This window comes from Diabrotica undecimpunctata, chromosome 5 (genome assembly GCF_040954645.1).
Source record: "Diabrotica undecimpunctata isolate CICGRU chromosome 5, icDiaUnde3, whole genome shotgun sequence".
Lineage (NCBI taxonomy): Eukaryota > Metazoa > Arthropoda > Insecta > Coleoptera > Chrysomelidae > Diabrotica > Diabrotica undecimpunctata.
This window is the reverse complement of record NC_092807.1, coordinates 717,116-738,296: the sequence shown is the minus strand read 5'-3', so window position 1 is coordinate 738,296 and position 21,181 is coordinate 717,116. Positions and strand designations below refer to the sequence as shown.

The following is a 21,181-nucleotide window of genomic DNA, read 5'->3' as shown; positions in this document are numbered from 1 at the left end:
AGAAACACAGGTATAAACAGAAAGAATTCAAGGCTGTGTTATAAGTTCTGAAGTTGGTATTGATACCTATTTTTACAGTTTTATTTTATTCAGAATTTTTATGGAAGGTTTTATCTTCTTGTAAGTAACCACTAAAAGATCTTTCTTGATTTTATTACTAGTTTAATTGTACAAAATTCTTTCATTCTAAAATAAATATAGACATGGAAACTACAGGATAATCTATAAATTGACTCTATAGTATTCAGTGTTTAAAGACAATAGGGAAAATATTGATAATTTCATTAACAATGAAAAACAAAGAGAAATAAAATGATACATGTACATTAACACTCAAACTTGTTTCATATGATCAAACTTGATTCCCCTTTATGTAATCCAATCAAATTATCACAAAATAGAAGGTCAAAAACCAGACATTTGCATAATTATCTTTATTTGCATTGAATCGGATCTTGTTGCAATCAAACGAAATACATAATTCTTTCTTGGCGACTCATATAGACAGTAACTGGAGAAGTAGGTAGATATTCCCATTAATTTCACTTGCACACTATTCACCTACTGCACTGTCACACTTCAAACATCCTAGTTGATCATTAAATTTACTCTCTAAACCTCGAATTCTCATAAATATCAATAAAAGCAAATTATTTAATAAACCATACACGATAAATTTCCAAGATAGTGCTATCCCGAAAACACCTACGCTCCCTCTCAAACTAATAACATTTAAGAAGAAACACGGTTAATTATTTAGCTTCTTTTTAATGAAATCTTGCGTGGGTTTTGATTAAAAAGCATCCAGAATTGGCCTTAACAATAATTAAGACAACCTGTAATGAATCAAACCAAAAAGCAAACCCACTACATTAATTACATCAATAAAAGACAAACCTCTTGACCTACTACCGTTCAAACGCGTTCAAAGAACAGAAACGAAAGATGTTACATATGTCCTAGCCTTCCGAGAAATATATGTGCCGACAGCCCACCCAATCCCAATGGTCATTGATCCCTGTTTTTCAGGATTCCAACAACAAATTTTCGATATTTTCAATGAAATATAAGGATTTGTACTCACATTCATATTATGGATCCATAAAAATATCCCGAAAACTAGCACTGAAGTTTTTGTTTATTATTTAACGTACACACACCCAACTTTTACAGTCATTCTTTTACCGCATCAAGTTTTGGACTGCTGGCTCGCTCCGTTTCGGTTGGCAATCTTGTTTCGTGCAATAAGAATAAAAACAGCTGAATAGATTTTATGTCAGACAAAAATATATTGCGTTGCCAAAAGTTAAACAGAGATAGATTCATTTAAAACGGGAGCAATACAGGGGCTATTGCTGTCTTATTTTAACTAATGGAATTTTCTAGTTGAATCGTTCACTACAAATAGCTTAACGTGGAACAAAGCACAGGCAGGACCGGATAAACCTACAGTATCAATTTAATATAGACTTTGTAACATTGTAACAACACAAATCTTTAAACTTACGTGAAAATAGTCTCAATGAGTGCCTTAGATAGTAAATACTCTCCAGGAAATGTTACTTAATTAGTAAAGTATTTATTTTTTTTTATAAATTATATTAAATAAAATTTTATTGGGAAAACACAAAAACCGTTCCTGTATCAGCTAATTTCACGTTGCTGACATTGACAGCAAACAGTTGGCGAACTTCAGATCCGTCAGACATTAAACATGATGGCGAGTGGTTCCTTGTGAAACGTTCGTCGAAAATGTGTTTGATTCTGTTGTAGCATCAGAATATTTGTAGTTGTGTACAGTGAAAACGTTGAAAATGACTTCTTTACAATATGTGGTGCACCCTTTGCCCGGCAGTGAGGAGCAATTTAATGACAGGTAATGTTCAGAAAATGCCAAGTGCTGAGTTCAATGAATTTTCCACCATTTTCGAGATGGAAGGTTTTATTATATCTGTATAATGGAGACTGTGACAGTCGACGGGAGAACCACTCCCTGATTTTCACTTTCTCGTTGGTTGGCATAAATTCTCGAGAGGTTTTTCCTGTCCTCAAAAAATCTAGTAGATTCATGTTCAGGCACGTCCTTTTGCAGGGGAAGTGCATTTTGCTACGGATGACCCGATAATAATAACCTTCTATTACTATGATAGGTCAATATGTTGCATTTATAAACGATATTAGACAATTTTCCTGTATAGTAGAACAATTTTAAGTAATTTGAGACGTAAAATGATTCATTTGCAAACTGGGGTTGAGTTCGGTGGATTATATTGGAGTAATTGTTTTTCATTTGACTGATAAGTGGAATATTGAAACCTATTGTCAATTAACTGTAGTAGGGACAAAAATCTAGTTTTTTGGGATTTGTCTCATTTATTTAATATCACACGTGAGCCGTGTGTACATACATAACCCATAATTTGTTAGTTTCTATTATTCAAATTGTTATATTTTTCAAATTAATTTTTAAAATTGATAGATTTTTAATCAAAGTAAGATTTAGTGAAAATTCATTAGAAAATTAGTTTATCTATAAATTTATGTAAGTATAAGTTCTTGAAATAAAAGATTATTTCATAATTTACAACTGAAATATTTGAATGATGTCATTTTCTCAAATATTACAAATAATATCAAAAATTGAATTTATAAAATGTACAGGATTATTATTTATGGTCTGTTACAGCATATATTTCATCATTTCTATTATCTGTTGATTCTGTGGCACCCATTAAATTCTTATATTTAAAGAAATATTTACAAACAGATGGAATAGAGGAAAATTTCAATATTGATCTGGAAAATAATAGTAAAGAGAAAATGAATACACAAAAATATGGTTATAGCAAGATGTGTAATTAAAAAATCAATATAATCCCCCTTTAAAAGCATTTATGATATTAACTATTAAAGTATACAGTATAAAGTATAGTTTTGCTGTAAGAATGAAAATTATAACAAAATCAATATTAATAAATACCTTAAAAATTTCCCTGTACATCAAGTATATTTGTTTACAGATAAGATTGTGCTGTGTCATTGAAAAATATTTTGCTATTTATTTTGTATTAGCCAACAAAAAAAAAACTTTTTTACCAATTTGTCTTTTAGTTTTAGCCCATTTTACTTTTCATTTTAAATGCTAATGTTTCGTGGATATAAAATTGAAACTTTAAATTTTAATAGTTAAATAATTTTATACCTAAAGGTAACAGGTTTATATTTTATTGTAGAGTTTTTCCATTTTATCCCCTCCACAGTCTTCAGAGCTTATATCTTCTTCTAGTGCAGACTCCACTAATGAAGGTTAGCTATAACCATTGCAAATTCGTCTCTATCTGGTGCTTTTCTTTAAAGAGTCTGTGCAACAATCAGCTGCCACAACTGGTACTTCTCATTTCTAAGTATGTGCCCCAAATATGCAGTTTTTCTCCTTCAAATGGTGGTCAAAAGTTCACTGTCTCTTCCCATTCTGTGCAAAACAATTTCGTTGTTAATATGATCGGTCCATGGTATTTTCAAAATTCTTCTAAAATTCCACATCCAAAAGTTTCCAGCTTTGTCATTAAGTCAACAGTAACAGTCCAAACTTTGGCACTTCTTATTGATAACAATGATTTTTGGTTTCTTTGTTTATTGTTAAACCAAACTGTTCCCCAGTATCACAAATTGTGTTTAGTAGTGTCTGCAGGTCTTTCTCACTTTCAGCAATAATGACTGTATTTCCGGCATAACAAATATACATGTCATAATTATCAAGTTTTCCAGTGGTTGCTAGATATTATTGGTAAATTGGTATTATCTTATTTTTTCAAATAGACTTGTATTTTAGTCCATTCCACATACTTTGTGTATGTTTTATGTCTAAAATTATGACACAGTTTGTATATATCCTACTTTTTATCTCATTTACAGTATTTAGAGTATATAATATAGCTGGAAATAGGCAACATATGTGGCATCCATGATTAATAATTATAGAGTTAGAAAATATACTCCTGTATCCCTTTTTGGCAAACTGGGCTTATCAAACCTTTCCAAATTACCCACCATAGAACAAACTATAATTCTTATCTATCTAGATCAGCTAGGTTTGCAAATCAGTATATAGATAGTTTGGATTGCATTGAAAAGCAAAATATTTTTAAAGTGCAATTAATATCTTACCTGTGATTCTTTGATGCTACTAGCAGTGTCATTTAGCTTAATCAATTTTAAATTGTAACCTGGTTTTTGTCACATTTTAAAAATTTTGTAATATTGTATTTAAACTGGGCAATTGCTCTTTGACAAATAAATAATAAAAATGTTTGAAACAAAACATGAAATATAGCAAATGAGCTAGCTTAATATACTATAGAGTATTATAGTTTTTTACTGGGGCTTATTGATGTTTTAGTGATAACTTGTCACTCAGTATTGTTTTCACTTCATTCTAATTCTTTCTATAGCATTCAGATATGTACTTAGTTAATATTTTTCATTTAGATAAAGTTTATGTGTATACTAAACTTGTTCTTTTACAGATTGAAAGAGGTAGCAGATAGAATTAACAGATTGGGACAGAACATCCATCCTGGACTTTCAAATTTACGCACCGGTGTAAAACGCATATGCCTAGCACCAACATATATAGCTTTATTATTAGATGATGGTAGAATATGTAGAGTATCATACAATGTCCTATCAGATAGGCTAGATTTGAGCAAAAATGAGAAAAAGTAAGTAATATGATTCTAACTACTGATTATTTTATTACAAATCTGTTTTTTTAAGGAACTGGTTTCTGATATTTAAGACTTGTTTGTTGAAAGAAAAAATAATTTTGTCAATTGTAATATCTTTATTAACACCATAATTCAGTGTTCTCAGATTTTTCAAAATATTCACTCTTTTTAGTAATTATTTTCTTTAAGGATTAAAAGTTTTTTGTCTTTTATCTTCTTCTTTTGTTGATACAAAGTTTAATTAGGTGCAAAAGAAATAGGATCATTTTGATTTTAAATATTTATAGGGGATGTACTCGCAATTTTGGCAGTAGTGGCACAGGAGGGGGAAGTGGTGCAGGCGGAGGCGGTGGAAACAAACCCACTGGAGGAAGAGGTATCAGAACTAGAGCCAGAATAATGAGATCTAATACAGCCATTAGAGGAGGCAGCAATAGTGGTAAGACATATCCTTGTATTTATCAATTCTATCGCAAAGTATCATGCTAATTTCTGATGGAAATGATTTTTTTTTTCTTAGCAGGTAGCAGAGGAGCCCCAGTTATAATTGGATCCAGTTCATCTAGCACTGGCCGGCCTGTGGTGACAGTTCCAGCTCCTTATGTTCCAGAAGAACTAATATCACAAGCACAAGTGGTTCTTCAAGGCAAAAGTCGAACTTTAATAATTAGAGAGTTACAGGTTTGTAGATTTTTTAAATGTGTTTTAGTATTTTGTGCAAGATTTTATAAAATGAATATAAGAAGCTGTGAAAATTTACATAAGTTAATGAAAAATGACAAAAACTCTGCAAAATAAACATGTATGTATGTATGTAATGTAAACAGGGGCATAACTTACTATAACTTACTCAGCTTATTATGTTTAATGTGAAATTTTGACATTTTATTAGAAATTGTTTGGAATAATTGATATTTTTCGCTTCCAGAGAACCAATTTAGATGTAAATTTGGCAGTGAACAACCTTCTTTCCAGAGACGATGAGGAAGGTGAAGAAGGAGATGATGCTGCAGATTCCTATGTTCCAGAGGACCTTATTTCTCTTCTGGATGGAGGCTTTCATCCAGACCATTCAGTTATTATTGATGCAGATGCTATGTTTTCTGAAGATATGTTTGGTTATGCCGGTATGAGAAAGTAAGTCAAAATATAAGAGAACCTGAAATAAAGATATATTTTTACTAAAATTTCCTTTAATTTTTGGATGTCCCTCGTATGTTTTCTAGTTAATTAGTAATAATTGTTGACCTATTTATACGTTTCTTTATAGTCTGTTTTTAAAATGGTTAATAATTACAGTATTTGTTCCTTTATATACAGCATATACCTATAGTTTATCGTTGTTGAAAAATAGTCTTAACATTCATTTGAAAACAGATTTAAAAGAATGTATAACTTTTTTTGTGTTGATATGATTCTTCAGGTTCTTTTTTTTTATCTCATTTGGGTTGGCTTCTCTTTAACTTTACTTTTACTTTACCCAACCGTTTTTTTTTTCTTGTTTGGCTTCTTTCACTAACTTTTTGTTTGAAAATGTTTGACTTTGCTCAAACGAAGCTTCATTAACAGCCGCGGTAGCAGTAGTAGAAGCCGACTACCCGATAGAGACGCTCCTCCCAACAATGTCAGCAACAGTTCGGACAGAGACAGAGAGAATTTTTCAAGATGGCGTGACAGACAGTATTTTGGGCCCAGGAGATGGTTGGAATGTGCCTTGAGGGATAACGCCTTCGATAAGGATGCAGGTAAGTGAAATGTTTTATCTATTTTCTTATTCAATAATGCTACAATGTATAATACAATGTATTACTGTAAACTCTAAATCATTTTCATGTCAAAATATCCAATACTCATATGGAATTTTACTTATCTATCTTTCTATCAAGTATTTATATACATATTCATTAATATTTCGATTCATCCCCAACTTCTGTATGTTATATTGATTTTTATAACATTGGTCTTCAATGTATGTCAGCTGTGCCAATTAAATAGCCAGACAAATAGCGAGCAAGCTGCTGCAGATTTGAATGACAAACAAAAACTAACTACATACAGAAAGAGACGACAACATCTAAACAATCAGTAAATTGACCCAGAAAAGTCTGCCTCTGAGTGTCACGAGCTCTTGTTGAAATCTCAGAAATGAACAAAGAAAGCTTGCGTGAGATTTGTGCAGAAATGTGCAGAAAGTTTGCACACAATTGGTGCCCAAATTTCTCACTCCAGAGCTAAAGGGATCGAAAATAATTGGTTCATCCATTGTATTCACCCGATTTGACCCCTTGTGATTTTTTTAAAATTCTAAATAGAAAGTGTAAGGGGACAAGATTTGACACTGTGGAAGTAGGGAAGACAAAATGATGGATGATTTTGAGTTAACTTCTTACACTAATCCAACATAATCAATATTTTGCATTATTAGTCCAGTTATTTAATTGACACACTTTGTAAACCATCAGGTTTTTGATCCTTCGAAATTATTTTATTTTTACACGGTTTAGATCACAAGAAAAAGGACAACGCTTGTCCTCTATGGATCTCGGACGACGTGGAGTTCTGGCCGGAACCCGCGCCCAAATTTATCCAAATCGCAACGCTCTACAGCGAACTGATCGGCCTGTCGTCAAACGGTCAACTTTATCAATGGAAATGGAACGAACACGAGACGTACAAACATCCAGAAAATCCCAATATTCACCATCCGAAAACTGTGGCGCTGGGCCTTGCCGGAGAGAAAGTCACTCAGTTGTCGGCCTGTTCCATGCGATGTTCGGTCGCGACGGAATCGGGGAAAGTGGCCACGTGGCTCGATGAGCTCTTAGCACCCGCTTCTAGTAAATTGGAGCATGCCGCACAAGCGTACACCGAATTCCAGACAGATAAAATCATTGCCCTGCACACTTGTCCTTTGTACACAGTCGCCAGATTGGATAGTGGAAGTTTATACTGGTGGTAAGTAAAATATATTCCTATATTTAACTTTACTTGTCATTTCACGATTTGCTAATTTAATTAGGGGTGTATTGCCGTTCACTCAAAGAAAACGCCTCTGGGAAAAGTACCGCACAAAATGCAGAAAACAACGACCTTCCAACAACCAATCGGAAATAGTCACCGGGTCTCAGGTCTGCATGAAAAATTGTCCGATGTACCAACCTGGTGCTATCGGCTTTTGCGTCGCTAGTGGCATTCCGAAAGTCGGTCAGCTACAAAATGCCGCTTGGGCTTTAAGCGACTCTTGCACTTTCAAAATCATGAATGTTGCCACCACTACCACGGAGAAGAGAAGCGACATTCCGACAGCTAGTTCATTAGGTAGGTATTCTGTGACTAATGTGTGATTGTACACGTTCTAGTTTATATATTTTTAGCAAATTTGGGCAGCAAGACGACAACAAATAAAGAAAATACTGATAGATTGGATATGCCCCCTCCTCCATCACCTGCCTCGAGCACTTGTAGTGACACTGGAAGTGTCAACAGCCACAGTAAGTAGTGGACAATATGTTTATAAAAGTATTCGATAGTTTTTAAACCTTTTAAAAGTGCGCAGTACATAAATTCGTTTCAATTTAGAACGCCAAAAGAGAACAGTAGTGGCCAATTCGGAATTAGGCAACGATCAAAAGAAAGACGAAGAAGAGTGGCTGCTTCGTGACGTGGTTTTCGTTGAAGATGTCAGAAGTGTCCCCACCGGTAGAGTATTAAAAGTGGACGGTGCCTATGCAGCAGTCAGATTCCCATCTGCGCACACGAGAGATTCCAAAGACGTCGACGAAATCCTTCAAGATTGCCGATTGATGAGAAAGGACGACTTACAAGTAATGATTCATTCGACTTCTGGCCTTCAGTGCTGTCTATAATTGTGTGCTTTTAGGTGATCAAATCGTCGTCAAACTCCAGAGTTCCCGATTGTTTCCAGAGAACTCCGAGACGCATACAGATCCCAGAAAACGGTGGCCAGATTTTAACAGTCGCCGTCGACGGTCAGGGTATACACGCCATCGTAAGGAACGGCCCTAAACTGAGCTACGTCATTTACAACATCAGCAGCGGACGCGTGGAACAAGATAACCAATTTCCTAGCGAAACTGCCGCTTTCATGGGACTTTATCCTTCCTACATCAATCTCACTTGCGCTGGAGAAGTAAGTAACTTTTATCGTTTTCTCTGTTTTGAAGCTTTTCGTTTTAGGTTTTTTACCTCACTCTTGTTCTTTTAGTGTTCTTTTTTCTGCCTAGTGTTACAATTTTTTTTATATGAGTTGACTGTACGGTTTATCTGAGGTATCGCAATTAACTAACCCGACTGGTGCTTTTACCGGCAAACAGCGAGGATGATTTGAACATATATGTACCCATTGATGCTTTCCCCACTTTGAGCTCGATTGGTCAGGATTGTGCATCGCTCAGTCTCGCTACAGCGATCGTCCGTTTAAATCCTTACGCTATAATCTCGTCGAAAAAATTCAAGCTTGTTGTAAAACTGAGAAAACATCTGCAGAAGTTCCTGATCTATTAAAAGACGTATACGGCAGTCGATTTTTATCGCGCACATAAGTTTTTGGGAGGGTTAAATGTTAGTGAGAAATAAAAGAACAACACCTGAAGAAAGATACAGAGAAACGGAAATCGTGGATGAGCGATGAAATACTTGAACTTATATATCAGAGAAAAAAAAAACAAAGAAAATCTCCAAGATTATAAGAGAATACATACCATCGTCAGAAGAAAGATAAGAGAAGCCAACGAGAAACAAAAAATAGAACGATGTCAAGAAATAGAGGAGTATCAGAGTCGATATGATAACTTAAAAGTCCATCGAAAGGTGAAGGAAATAGCTGGAAAGTTCCAAAAATGCAACAGCGGAAAAATAACAGATGATGAAGGTAATCTTGCCCTAACCAAAGAAGATAAAAAGAAAGTATGGGAAGACCTCAGAACAATGCAAGAACCCACCATTGAAGAAAATTCAGGTCCCGAAATCCTACCAGAAGAAATAACGGCAGTTGTCAGACAAATGAAGGATGGAAAGGCACCGGGACTTGATGAAATTCCTTCAGAACCGCTGAAGCTATTAGATGCAGAATAAATAAAAATAATAACTGAAATATTTAATGAAATTTATAAGGCAGGAAAAATACGAGTAAAGTAGACAATACCCAAGAGATTAAATGTCGCATCGAAAAGGCAAAGAGTGCATTCTTGACTATAAGTTCTGTGTTAAAGAGTCATGACCTCACCCTAGAAACAAAAATAAGTCTACGGAGTAGAAACGTGGACATTGAAGGCGGAAACTCTATCAAAAGTTTAGGCTTTTGAGCTATGGTTATACCGAAGGTTCCTGATGGTCAGACAAAGTCGCCAATGAAGAAGTACTACGGAGAATAAACACAACCGCGGATTTGGTCAACATCCTGAAGGGTCGTAAGCTGCAGTACTTACTTACTTTACTTTACTTAGTCCTAAGCCTTTCTACCGTTAGGTGTAAGGCTGGTGGGGTTAAGATTTGCACTGTTGTCTCCATGCTATCCGGTCTTGTGTTAGATTTCGTGCACTTTCCCATGTCAATCCTTTCTTCTCAACTTCTTTTCTGATTTCGTCTACCCACCTAACTCTTGGTTTTCCTCGTTTGTTTTTCCCTTGCATTCTCGTTTCAAACACTCGTTTTGTTAATCTTTCATTCGACATTCTACACACGTGCCCAAACCATCTTAGTTGCCCCTCTACTATTTTTTCGTTTATTGGTTCTAGTTTTAGGTTTTGTCTGATTGTTTCGTTTCGTATTTTGTCTGTCCTCTTTCTGTTTGCTATTTTCCTCGGGAACCTCATTTCCATAGCATTGACTCGAGATTTTTGTCTCCCAGTCAATGTCCATGACTCGCTATTATAGATGATTATAGGTCTAACTACTGATTTAACGACTGCCGTTTTTACCTTCTCCGGTATTTCTTTTTTCCCCAAAAATGTTGTTTTCATAGTGTTAAATAAGCTTCCTGTTCGTCCCATTCTCTCATTTATTTCCATGTCTTGTTTACCGTTTGATTCAATTATTGCTCCTAGGTATTTAAAATGTTCCACTTGTTCTAGTTGTTTTCCGTTTAATTGTATTGCGTGTGTCTTTCTCTTATTTGAAATTATCATTGTTTTTGTTTTCTCTGTATTTATTTTCATATTTATGTTTGACAGTTCTTCTAGGATTTCAAGGTTGTTCTGTAGGTCTTCTCTGTTTTCTGCTATCAAAACCATGTCGTCTGCAAATAGAAGCTCTGATAGTTGAGTCTGTTTCATTTGCCAGTATCCTAATGTTAGTTTTCTCATTCTTCTCTTGGCTTTTTTTATTGCTTCATCCAGTACCACTGAGAACAGCAGTGGGCTCAACACGCATCCCTGTTTGACGCCTTGACTTGTAGTAAATTCTTCGGATTCCTCGTTGTTGGTTCTCACCGTATTTGTATTATTATTGTACATATCCTTTATTACATCAATTGTTATCCTGTCAACTCCTCTTTCCTTTAATGTCCTCCATACGTCCTTTCTTTGTGTTCTGTCAAACGCCTTTTCCAGATCAATAAAGCATATATGTATTTCTCTATTTTTATTGATTACTTTCTCACTTATTTGTCTTATTGTGAATATGTGGTCTTGCGTGCTTCTGTCCTTCCTGAATCAAGGCAGATATGAACTACTCCAATGCATTTTGCAAGGTAAAATTGAAGGAAAAAGGGCCCCAGGACGAAGAAGAATATCCTGGCTTGCTAACCCGAGAGCATGGTATAGAAAGACCTCAACACAGCTATTCCGTATAGCAACCAACAAAGTCATCATAGCCAACGTTCGGAACGGACATGCACCCTAAGAAGAAGAAATGTTTAAAGCTAACATCAAGAATATCCAGAAAATTGGTAAATTGATAAATACAAAATGTTTCACTCGGATTTTGCATGAAAATTGGTACCAAAACTTATCATTCCAGAATAAAAGGAGCTTAAGGGATCAATATTTAATAGTGTGGAAGCAGTTTTGTAAAAGTTGACTTCTATAGCTGAAGAAAATTCCTATGGGGCATTGTAGAGGTCAAGAATGTTGTAAGTCACATATCCCTGATTGCGGCCCTATACGTTAGAGAAATTTCAGAGCCTCTCCGACGCTGAAGTCCGATAAAAAGATGATCTTTGAGAATTTCGGATCTTTCCGATGGTTCGACGTTTCTCAGCCAAGCTGTTTCAACAGAATTCGTTCTCATTATATAAGCCGGAATTATTATTAACGAGTCTACGCATCAGTGCGAATTCTTAGAAGCCATGTAATTGAACTCACAGAACAACGTAACAATAAATTATTTCGTAATAACAGTCCGGTTATTTAATTGCCACATCTCGTATACGACATCTTACAATAAAACAATTCCAGAGCGCAGAATCAATTCTCATTTTGCGCGACGGCAACAACACGATCTATCCGCTGGCAAAAGATTGCGCGGACGCCATCAGAGACCCGCAGTTTTTGGACTTGCCCCCTGTCAAATGTCTAACCACCGGGACTTTGGCTCTTTCCGGCACCGGTAACAATCTGAAGAACCAGGTAGCCATCGTCGTCTTTGCACTAGAGCAACAGTTGTTGATGCCCAAAATCTTGAGGTGCGATTTGGACGGCGTGAGACAAGTTTTGGCGCAACTTGACAGCGATTTCAGTAAGTTATTTTTTACTTTAATAGATAATTTTCAATAAGGTTCGGCGGTTCGTTCTTTGCACATATATGACATTATATACGAATTATTTGTTGAAATTAAACTAAAACTGTGAAATTAACTTGCTTATTCGTCCACAATAGAATATATCAAACAAGTACAGCAATGTGATAAATGACGGTGATTGGTACTGGAAATTTCTAGTTTTGACAATATAGAAATGATAGCGTTTCTGTTCATTATAACTATGTATAGTGAAATTCGCGAGAAATACAATCAAATGTCAAATTTTTGTAACCTTGTTATGCTAGAGCCGATTAAGTCGATTTAGAGTTGTTGACACATAAAAATATGTCACACAGAACATTTAGTAGTCACTCGTTTTGCTGCATCTTGTGTTTCTGTTTGACGGAGATGTTTATAACAATCTGTACACCTTCATCGAACTTTTCTTAAGGGTCCTTCGACCGACAAAATTCGATCTGTAAATATTACCTTGTCCCAAAAATCTTGATTTTGTAGCTGATGGTTTAAAGCAAATATGTCTTGATTGCTTCTGTTGTGGTGTAAGAGCTTGTGTTTCGCTGCAGTTCGGTACCTAAGACGCGATGCTTTAATTCTGCGCCAAGTTGTTTTCTTTCTTCCCGGAAACTGTGACATAATTCTTGCAGTTTTCGCATCTTCAAAAGGATTCTTTTCTAATCTCTCCAACAGCGTACGATCTTCATGAGCGGTAGATATTTTTGGTCTTCCTTCAAAATACACTGCTTAATTTTCTGCAAACTACGCTTCGGGAGTCGTATCAGTTTTTTTAGGAACCAGCTCTACATGGATGAATGGACGTTAACCTATCAGGAAATCGGTTTAAAATATTTTTATCCGCTCAGATAAATGTATTTTTGGTTTTCATAAATTTTTTTCTCTTACGCAATTGAGATTTTAAGACTACGTTATAGAATTTAGTATGTATATTCGAGGGCCAGTGCAGCCCAGTCTTTTGTAGGTGCGGAACAATGCTCGCGCAGTTGTTAAATGACAACCTAGCCTCTATTATTTAAATTAATTTTTGTGCGTACCATTGTCTCATTTTTACGTCGATATAATGGCTTTTGATTTAATCGTATGCAATAATGGCGCATGTGCAAAGATTTGCGGGACCATGTGTAACAAACTGACCACAATTTATCTGTACATGTCTTCTAGAATCACATAACATCACAACCAAATCGTTTTTGAGCGAAAGATGTGACGGCAACAGAAACATTTTCCACGCTGTCGTCAATATGTGTACTCCTACCTCTAATAAAGACCCCGAAACAGGTAATAATATTTAAATGTGTGTTCGCACGTCCGATTTTACTAAAGACAAACGCGAAATTTCAGAACAACCAACTTTTGTCCAAGAAGAACAGATTCCTGGGCCTACTTGGCCTCCAGAGTCGTTCGATGTGACTTCGGGAGACGAGGATAGTATAATGAGTTTGGGTAGCAGCGCCGCTAACAAAGGAACTAACAATCCCAATCCACCTTCGAACAATATGGTCATAGATCCCGTCGAGAGAAGATCGAATGCCATGCAGATTCTGCACGCTCTTCTCTACGATTCTTCCGTTATGGAACCACATTTAATCGAAATGCTATGCGCCAAGTAAGTATCATCGATTTAATGATGTCTGATAGATAAGATTTTGTAGCTCTTGTGAGTATTACAAACATGTAATCTTGTGATATATTTAGGGATGCCCAGGGACAGACACCTTTCATGCTGGCCGTATCGTCCAGAAGTTATCCAGCAGCTTTAGAACTATTCGAAAAGATCATTAAATTGGGCACGGCTCAAGAACGCGAAGAAATGATATTTCCCAAAGGCTCCAATCCCGATCAGTCTCCCCTTCATGTGCTCTGTTGCAACGACACTTGCAGTTTCACATGGACAGGTCAGTTTCTACTATCACTTTTGTGTGGCATATGTTATCAACGATACTTTTAGGTGCCGAACACATCAACCAGGACATTTTTGAATGCAGAACTTGCGGTCTGACGGGCACACTTTGCTGCTGTACCGAATGCGCCAGAGTTTGCCACAAAGGACACGATTGTAAGCTGAAGAGAACTTCCCCTACGGCTTATTGTGATTGCTGGGAGAAGTGTAAGTGCAAAGCTTTGATAATGGGCAACCAGACGGTGAGATACGAGCTGCTGACGAGACTCGTTAAAGAGACGAACTTGGTGTGCTTGCCCAATTCGAGGTATGACGATTTATGATGTGATTGTGGCGTGTATTTATTTTATTCTTTCGCAGGGGTGAGAGTATTCTTCTGTTTTTGGTGCAAACGGTGGGAAGACAAAACCAGGAGCAGAGGCAGTTTAGGAATTCGCGATCGAGAACTGCATCATCCAATTCTAGAAACAAAACGCCATCATCAGACAGTAAGTGCTTTTATAAATTATTTAAAAAAAAAATGAATACTATTATTTTGAGTTTATTTATTATTTATACACGACAGCTGTTTCCAAATCGACGAATCGTTCACTTTACATTGCAAATACTGCACTAAATACAGATCCGCTGTAGGAAGATATGACTCAAGGAATATCGGCTTTCATGATCGCTGTTCTGTTATCATATATTGTTTTCCGGTGTTACAGACCGTGACCTGGAATTATTTCACGATGTTTCTATGTGAGACCACGCTCGTGACACTCATCTAGTACCTGTTAATAGCATTGTGAAATACAGGTTTCAGATCATGGTCTGTAAGACGGAAAAATAATGTATCACTATGAAGAAACAACTTATCAAGAAATATAGGCTATTTCAGGTCCATGTTTTCTACTGATACATTGTTTTCCGATCTTGTATGAGCCCCTTCCCATATCAGTTGGCCCAACGTTAGATCGATAAGAAAATTAAATTTTAGAGAATGAAATTAAAGCGCAGCGTAAATTTTATAAGTTTAAACGTAATGAAACCATTGATTAAACAGAATAATAATAAATTAAAAAAAAAAAAACGTATAAAATGTGTAATACTAACAAAAAAAAAATGTGAAAGTTTACCACTGAGTTACATCCCCTTATTTTTAATGACATCCACAATTCTTCGAGGCATAGTTTTTACCAAGTTCTGGCAAAAATTCTAATGTAAACGAATCCCATATTTCTTGCAATTTTTCCTTCAATTCGTTGACGGACCTGGCAGGATGTTTTCTCAAAGCTTTTTTCATTTCGCGCCACAAAGTCTCTATCGGGGACAATTCGGGACTGTTACAAACCCATTCGAGAAGTGGTATGCCATGGTCTTCAATCCATTTTAAACTCTTTTTTGAGGTATAACAACCTGCGAAGTCCTGTTGGAAGACAAAGTCTTCCGCTTATGTTAAATTCGGTAAAAGAGACTCTTTTAAAATATTCAAATATTTGTCGTATGTTTACAATCCCATCAATAAAATGTAACTTTCCTGCACCTTTAGACGACATGCTGCCCCAGATCATGACAGATGCAGGAAATTTGACTTTTCTCTTCAGACAGTCGGGATGGAAAGCTTCATTTTTCCTGCGAATGACGCGACTCCTACTGTCTCCAACACACGCTTTAAATCTGGACTCATCATTACATTGTATTGAATCCCATTGCGACTGAGTCCAATCTTTATGCTCTTTTGACCATCTTAATCGATTTAAACTGCAAATTCCATAGGTGCGCCAACTGATATGGGAAGGGGCTCGTATACCTAGATCTGAAATTGTTTATTCCTACGTCTTGTCTTCGATTGCGGCGGCATTTTCACAGCAGGATTGGAGAGAAATAATTCCAGATCACGGTCTATAAGACAAGAAAACAATGTATCACCATGAAGAAACAACTTATCGAGGAATATCTGTTGTTCACAAAATATCTATTGCGTTGATTCCAAAATGAGTTCACAGTCACATGAATGGCGAATTTTTGTACCTGTTCTACTGGCTTATCCATCACCTTGTTGACTTGTCTTTCAGTATGAGCTGGGACGTAACTAGTTTGACTTTGGCTATCGTAGATTCAGTGTCATAAGCCTTTCCATACCATTTTAAGCTTAGTGTCCAGACTATATAAATAGCTCGACTATCGATATTACGAGAGTTTATCTTGAATTTCATCATGATTAACCTCGATTCATCTTCCAATATTTTACCGTTATTTTAGGTGACTTCTTCAGATTCTTACGTGAGTGGTTGTTAACTCCCTTATTCTTGTAGATTGATTCATATACTGGTGTCGCATTCAGATTGTATGGATTACTCACTGACTTCGATTTCATAACTCTTTCTAAAATTTGTTGCAGCTGGAGTCTTCTGGAGTTATAGTGCCTCTGTGGAGTCTTTGGGTAAATATATATTTTAAGACTTGCGATCATCGTTTATCTATATACATCAATATGTTTAAAACTATCCAGTGATATCATGTTTACTTTTCAGTTGAATCTGACATGCCCGAGCACGACCTGGAACCCCCGCGTTTCAGCCGCAGAGCTCTGGAGTGCCTCTTGGGAGACTGGAAAGCCGTTAAGAGCATGATAATGTCTGGAGCTAATGAAAACAAAGAGGGGCAGTACGAGGATCAACCGTACGTCACGGGCCAAACCGGAACTACGCTGTTAGACAAATTCACTCACTGCTTCTTCGTGAAGTGCCAAATGGTTTTAGACGTGCTTCTAGAAACCATCATCAAAGAAATGAAGAATCCCGATCCCAAGTTGAAAGAAACTGCGCACTTGGTGGCTAGAAGATTCGTGAGATCCGTCGTTAGGATTTTCGTCATATTCAGCATTGAAATGGCTCCTAGCACCAACAAACGGCTGCGTATCGGACAAAACTTACCGAACAAATGCAAAAGAGTTTTTAGTTCTTTGTCGAAGTTGTCCATTGAAGAATTGTGCGAAACTGCCGATTCCTTGATCGCTCCGGTGAGGCTGGGAGTCGCCAGACCTACAGCTCCGTTTCCTTTGGCCACTTCACCCAACGATATATTAAATGTAAGGCGATGCACATCGTAACACAGTCCAAATTTTCAAAAAGCAACTTAGTTTTTTGGTTTTTTACTTTGCTGCATGTTCATTTGAGAATTTGTACTGTAAATACGAGCAATTTTCAGTTTTTTTACCACCAAATACTTATTTTCCTGCTTTGTAGTGTTCCGAAGAATTGTTCCTAGTGGATCCTTTGGCTCCATCGGCGGCAAACAGCGGCTCCAGATCCATCAGTAATTCTCAGTCTTCAGATAACTTCCCCTTCTTAGCGGAAGCCGTCAGAAGGGCCGTAGCTAGCAGAAATGACCTGTTGAATGATATCAATGACGGAGAAAGTAAGTACAGATGATATATAGATACAGTTTTTTTAACCCTTCAAAATAATTTTTTTTCCAAAAGGAAAATTATGCAAACTAAAAAGATTACAACAGTATATTGTTGTATGCAGAAGTGGTATACTTTCTTCCTTTATTTTCGATGGGAGAGCTTATCAAAAACCAATTCACGCCTCTATAAGTAACCAGCTGCTTCAAATCCCGAAAGTTTGATACAGCAGCAGAGGCGTTTTCTTGTCAAACAATAACCTACAACTACTGCTATTAAAGCTATTATCGACTGATTTTTAACGGTTTTTAGTTTTTTTTTAATCGTTTTTTATAGAGCGCCAAATTATTCCTACCAAAAATAGACTACCTTATATTTTTGTATGCAGAACTGACATGCTTTCTTGCTTTATTTTCGGCGGGATAGCTAGTCACAAGTCAAATAAGTAGACTTACACCGAACACAAACTTATACTTCCGGCAACCACTGAGACAGTCTAGGACTACCATTTTTTAAAGACGTTTGCTTATTTGGTTCTTGTAATGTTTTCTTGAGTTTTTCGTCAACATTTCGATGTTACACCGAAATATATACAACCATAGATAAAAAGTATTCAAATTTGATGTATTTTGTTTATCGTGCAGGTATGGCTATCGATAACGACGAAGATAACGCATCGGAACACGACGACACGCCGGCCGACCGAGAACTACCGATTGCCGTTCGGCAATCTTCGCTAAACGAAAACGAATCACAGGAGGCGGCTGCCGACCAGCAGGAAAATCGCCTGCAAGGCGAAGAGAGCGATCCCGAGCTCGATCTATTAGCCGAGACTGAATCAGACAGCGATGATAACCACAGCAACCAAGATGCCGCTTCGGCGCAGCGATCTGTTCAAACCGGAGCCACCGCCGGCTCAGATACTGGTAAGAATTACAAAAATAGTAGATTTTTTATTAATAAACACTATATACTATAAAATGTATAATATAAATCTATAATCAATTGTAACGAGAATTAAATTTCCCTTCTTCTTTAAGCATCTTAAAACCAAACTCCCCACAAGAATAACGGTCTTTATATAGCTAAGTACTAAATCAGGATAATTCAGGTAAACTACAACCTAATCCGGTTTACAGTGTAACATAAGACGTTCTAGAATGTTCGAGTGCAGTGAGTGCCCTTGTTCGATTTTATATTAGTCACGATGAAATTGCAGGTGATTTATCCGGCCGCTGTCTGTACGAATCTGGCTCGCACATGTTAATTTTTTTAAATCCCTTTTCTCTATTCGGATTGCCGAATATAGGCCTCTCAGAGACGTTTCCACATTGATCCTGCAGTTCTTTTAATATCGTCGCTCCAGCGCATTTGCGGTCTTCCTCGTGGTCTTTTGGCTTCATATGGCCGCCAATTCCCGATTTCTTTATTCCATCGGCCATCCTTAAGACGTTCGTTATGTCCAGTCCATTTCCATTTCAGTTCAGCTGTCTATTCGACAGTATCTTTTACTTTTGTTCTATTACGAATGTCTTCATTGGTTTTATAGTCTTTGAGTGAGATACCGAGCATCTGTCGTTCCATAGCTCTCTGAGTTTTTCTGATCTTCTCCATGGAGTAGAACATTTCAATTACTAGTAGTAGATTGTCTGGTTTTACATTTTTTTTTGTTGTGAACCTTTAATTTTCGTCTGTGGAACTGTAAAGACCGACGTGGAAAATGTCGATAGAGTTTATTTGATTTTTACAATTTTTTCAGTTGTTTTCGATTCTTCGTCGTTCTTCTTTTCTAATTTCCGTTTTATAATGCTTAATGACTTAATTTTTTCTACGATTTTTTCTATACGATCTTCCTGATGATTTTTTAATGTCATCATTTACCCCTTTCCGTATTACTCGATTAAGTTCGTTAAATTCTGTGGTTTTTCTTTTATTCTGGCTCCAGTGCTCTTTTTGATTCTTTATACAGTTGAATCCAGGCCAGGTGGTCTAGGAGTCCTTAGATTGTCGGTAGCACACAAAACTTTATTTACAATATACAGTACATAAAGTTTTGGATTAGATATTGCAAACTACATAAAGCGGTAAAATCGGCAACATTGCCTCGTACCAGGTAATTGTAATTCTCCTATCACCTCCGACACCTTAGCCTTAGACTCCTAGACAGAAAACGAAAAAACGAAAACCATTTAGTAACACAACAAGGCAAGGGATATACATCTACGTATGTCGATTTTTGTTTTGCTTACGTATATCCGGTTTATTTCTTATAACATAAACTCGATAAAAAATATACTGACCATTATAAGGCGGCGCATTTGTATCGGTTTTTAATAATATGAAAATTTTTTGTGGTTGAATTAAAAATAAAAACACGTTTCTTTAAAAAGATAAAACAAAAAATATACTCTTATTGAAAATAAAAAATAATTCCCAATAAAATAAAAAATAATTCTGTGTGCCCTACAGAAATGATTCAAATATTTGACCTTCTACGGCTGAACAGTATCCCAATCTGTCACAAAAACTTATGCGGACAGATGAAAGAGTTTCTGTTGTAACAGAATTGGAGACGGTTTCTTAATTCATCCAAATTTTGGGCTCTCGCCTCAGGATGATCGTAGATGATGCTTTTTAAACGTCCCCAAAAAAGAAGTCCATATGTGTAAGATCTGGAGATCGCGCAGGCCACTTAATATCGCCTGTTCCATTGATCACTCGATTCGGGAAAGTTTTGTTTAAGTAAAGATTTTCCAGATTTATATCAGGAAGATTGAGAATAGCGGGTAGAACATGATTCTGTAACAAATCGAGGTATACTCTACTATTCAAGTTGCCTACTCAATAAAAATGGACCTATTATGTGGTCTCCTAAAATGCCAGTCCAGACGTTAACTTTTTGAGGACGTTTAGTTCGGTAAACAACACTTCTGTGCTGGTTTTACCGCGCCCAATATCTCGTATTGGAAAGAAGATTTTTCCATACTTCGTTACAGTAACATTGCTAACATCTAACTCTCTAGCAACGTTTCTACTTGAACGTGTTGAATCTACTTCGATTGTTGCACAAATTTGTGTATCCCGGTATTCTTTCCTCAACTTTTTCTGGTGACACTTCTTGATCGTGATATGTTCTGCAATTTTTGAGGCAGTAACAACTCTCAAAATTTTTAACAATATTATGAACTGACTGTACGCAAGGAATTGGTCCCCCCTCAAAAAACATAGAAAATAAATATACACATTGTTGTTCAGAATTACCACCATAAAATCATTTTATTATTTAAACCTTTTCTGCGAGCTTAACTTAACGCTGTTATTACTTAAACAACCACTAGAATGACAAATCATTGACGACGGAGCAACGGAGGTTCGTGGAAAGTCGACGGCGCGCAGTGTTGCCATTTATAGTTTGTATATCTAATTTA

The 21,181-nt window shown here is 36.4% G+C and overlaps 2 protein-coding genes across 6 annotated transcripts in view; one reads left to right on the top strand and one right to left on the bottom strand.

The window, feature by feature from the left end:
• The window catches only part of LOC140440965 (FERM, ARHGEF and pleckstrin domain-containing protein 1-like), a 115,639-nt gene extending 114,397 nt beyond the window's left edge, over window positions 1–1,242 (bottom strand). For all 3 annotated transcript variants that reach the window (XM_072531324.1, XM_072531325.1, XM_072531326.1), the window contains exon 1: window positions 1,085–1,242. The gene's annotated coding sequence lies outside the window, so the exon portion shown is untranslated. The remainder of the gene's footprint in view (window positions 1–1,084) is intronic.
• Window positions 1,243–1,686: 444 nt separating this feature from the next.
• Window positions 1,687–21,181, top strand: part of hyd (E3 ubiquitin-protein ligase hyd) — a 39,948-nt gene continuing 20,453 nt past the window's right edge. For 2 of the 3 annotated variants that reach the window (XM_072531322.1, XM_072531321.1), the window contains exons 1-20: window positions 1,688–1,876; window positions 4,527–4,721; window positions 5,015–5,166; window positions 5,248–5,408; window positions 5,656–5,864; window positions 6,285–6,472; window positions 7,232–7,682; window positions 7,747–8,045; window positions 8,102–8,218; window positions 8,307–8,551; window positions 8,608–8,877; window positions 12,143–12,422; window positions 13,624–13,740; window positions 13,804–14,068; window positions 14,158–14,357; window positions 14,411–14,669; window positions 14,723–14,850; window positions 16,879–17,435; window positions 17,593–17,764; window positions 18,398–18,679. In XM_072531322.1, the coding sequence (XP_072387423.1) occupies window positions 1,815–1,876; window positions 4,527–4,721; window positions 5,015–5,166; window positions 5,248–5,408; window positions 5,656–5,864; window positions 6,285–6,472; window positions 7,232–7,682; window positions 7,747–8,045; window positions 8,102–8,218; window positions 8,307–8,551; window positions 8,608–8,877; window positions 12,143–12,422; window positions 13,624–13,740; window positions 13,804–14,068; window positions 14,158–14,357; window positions 14,411–14,669; window positions 14,723–14,850; window positions 16,879–17,435; window positions 17,593–17,764; window positions 18,398–18,679 (4,609 nt within the window). In that variant the 5' untranslated portion in view covers window positions 1,688–1,814. Of the gene's footprint in view, window positions 1,877–4,526; window positions 4,722–5,014; window positions 5,167–5,247; window positions 5,409–5,655; window positions 5,865–6,284; window positions 6,473–7,231; window positions 7,683–7,746; window positions 8,046–8,101; window positions 8,219–8,306; window positions 8,552–8,607; window positions 8,878–12,142; window positions 12,423–13,623; window positions 13,741–13,803; window positions 14,069–14,157; window positions 14,358–14,410; window positions 14,670–14,722; window positions 14,851–16,745; window positions 16,788–16,878; window positions 17,436–17,592; window positions 17,765–18,397; window positions 18,680–21,181 lie in introns of all 3 variants that reach the window. The other variant, XM_072531320.1, reaches the window with a different exon arrangement.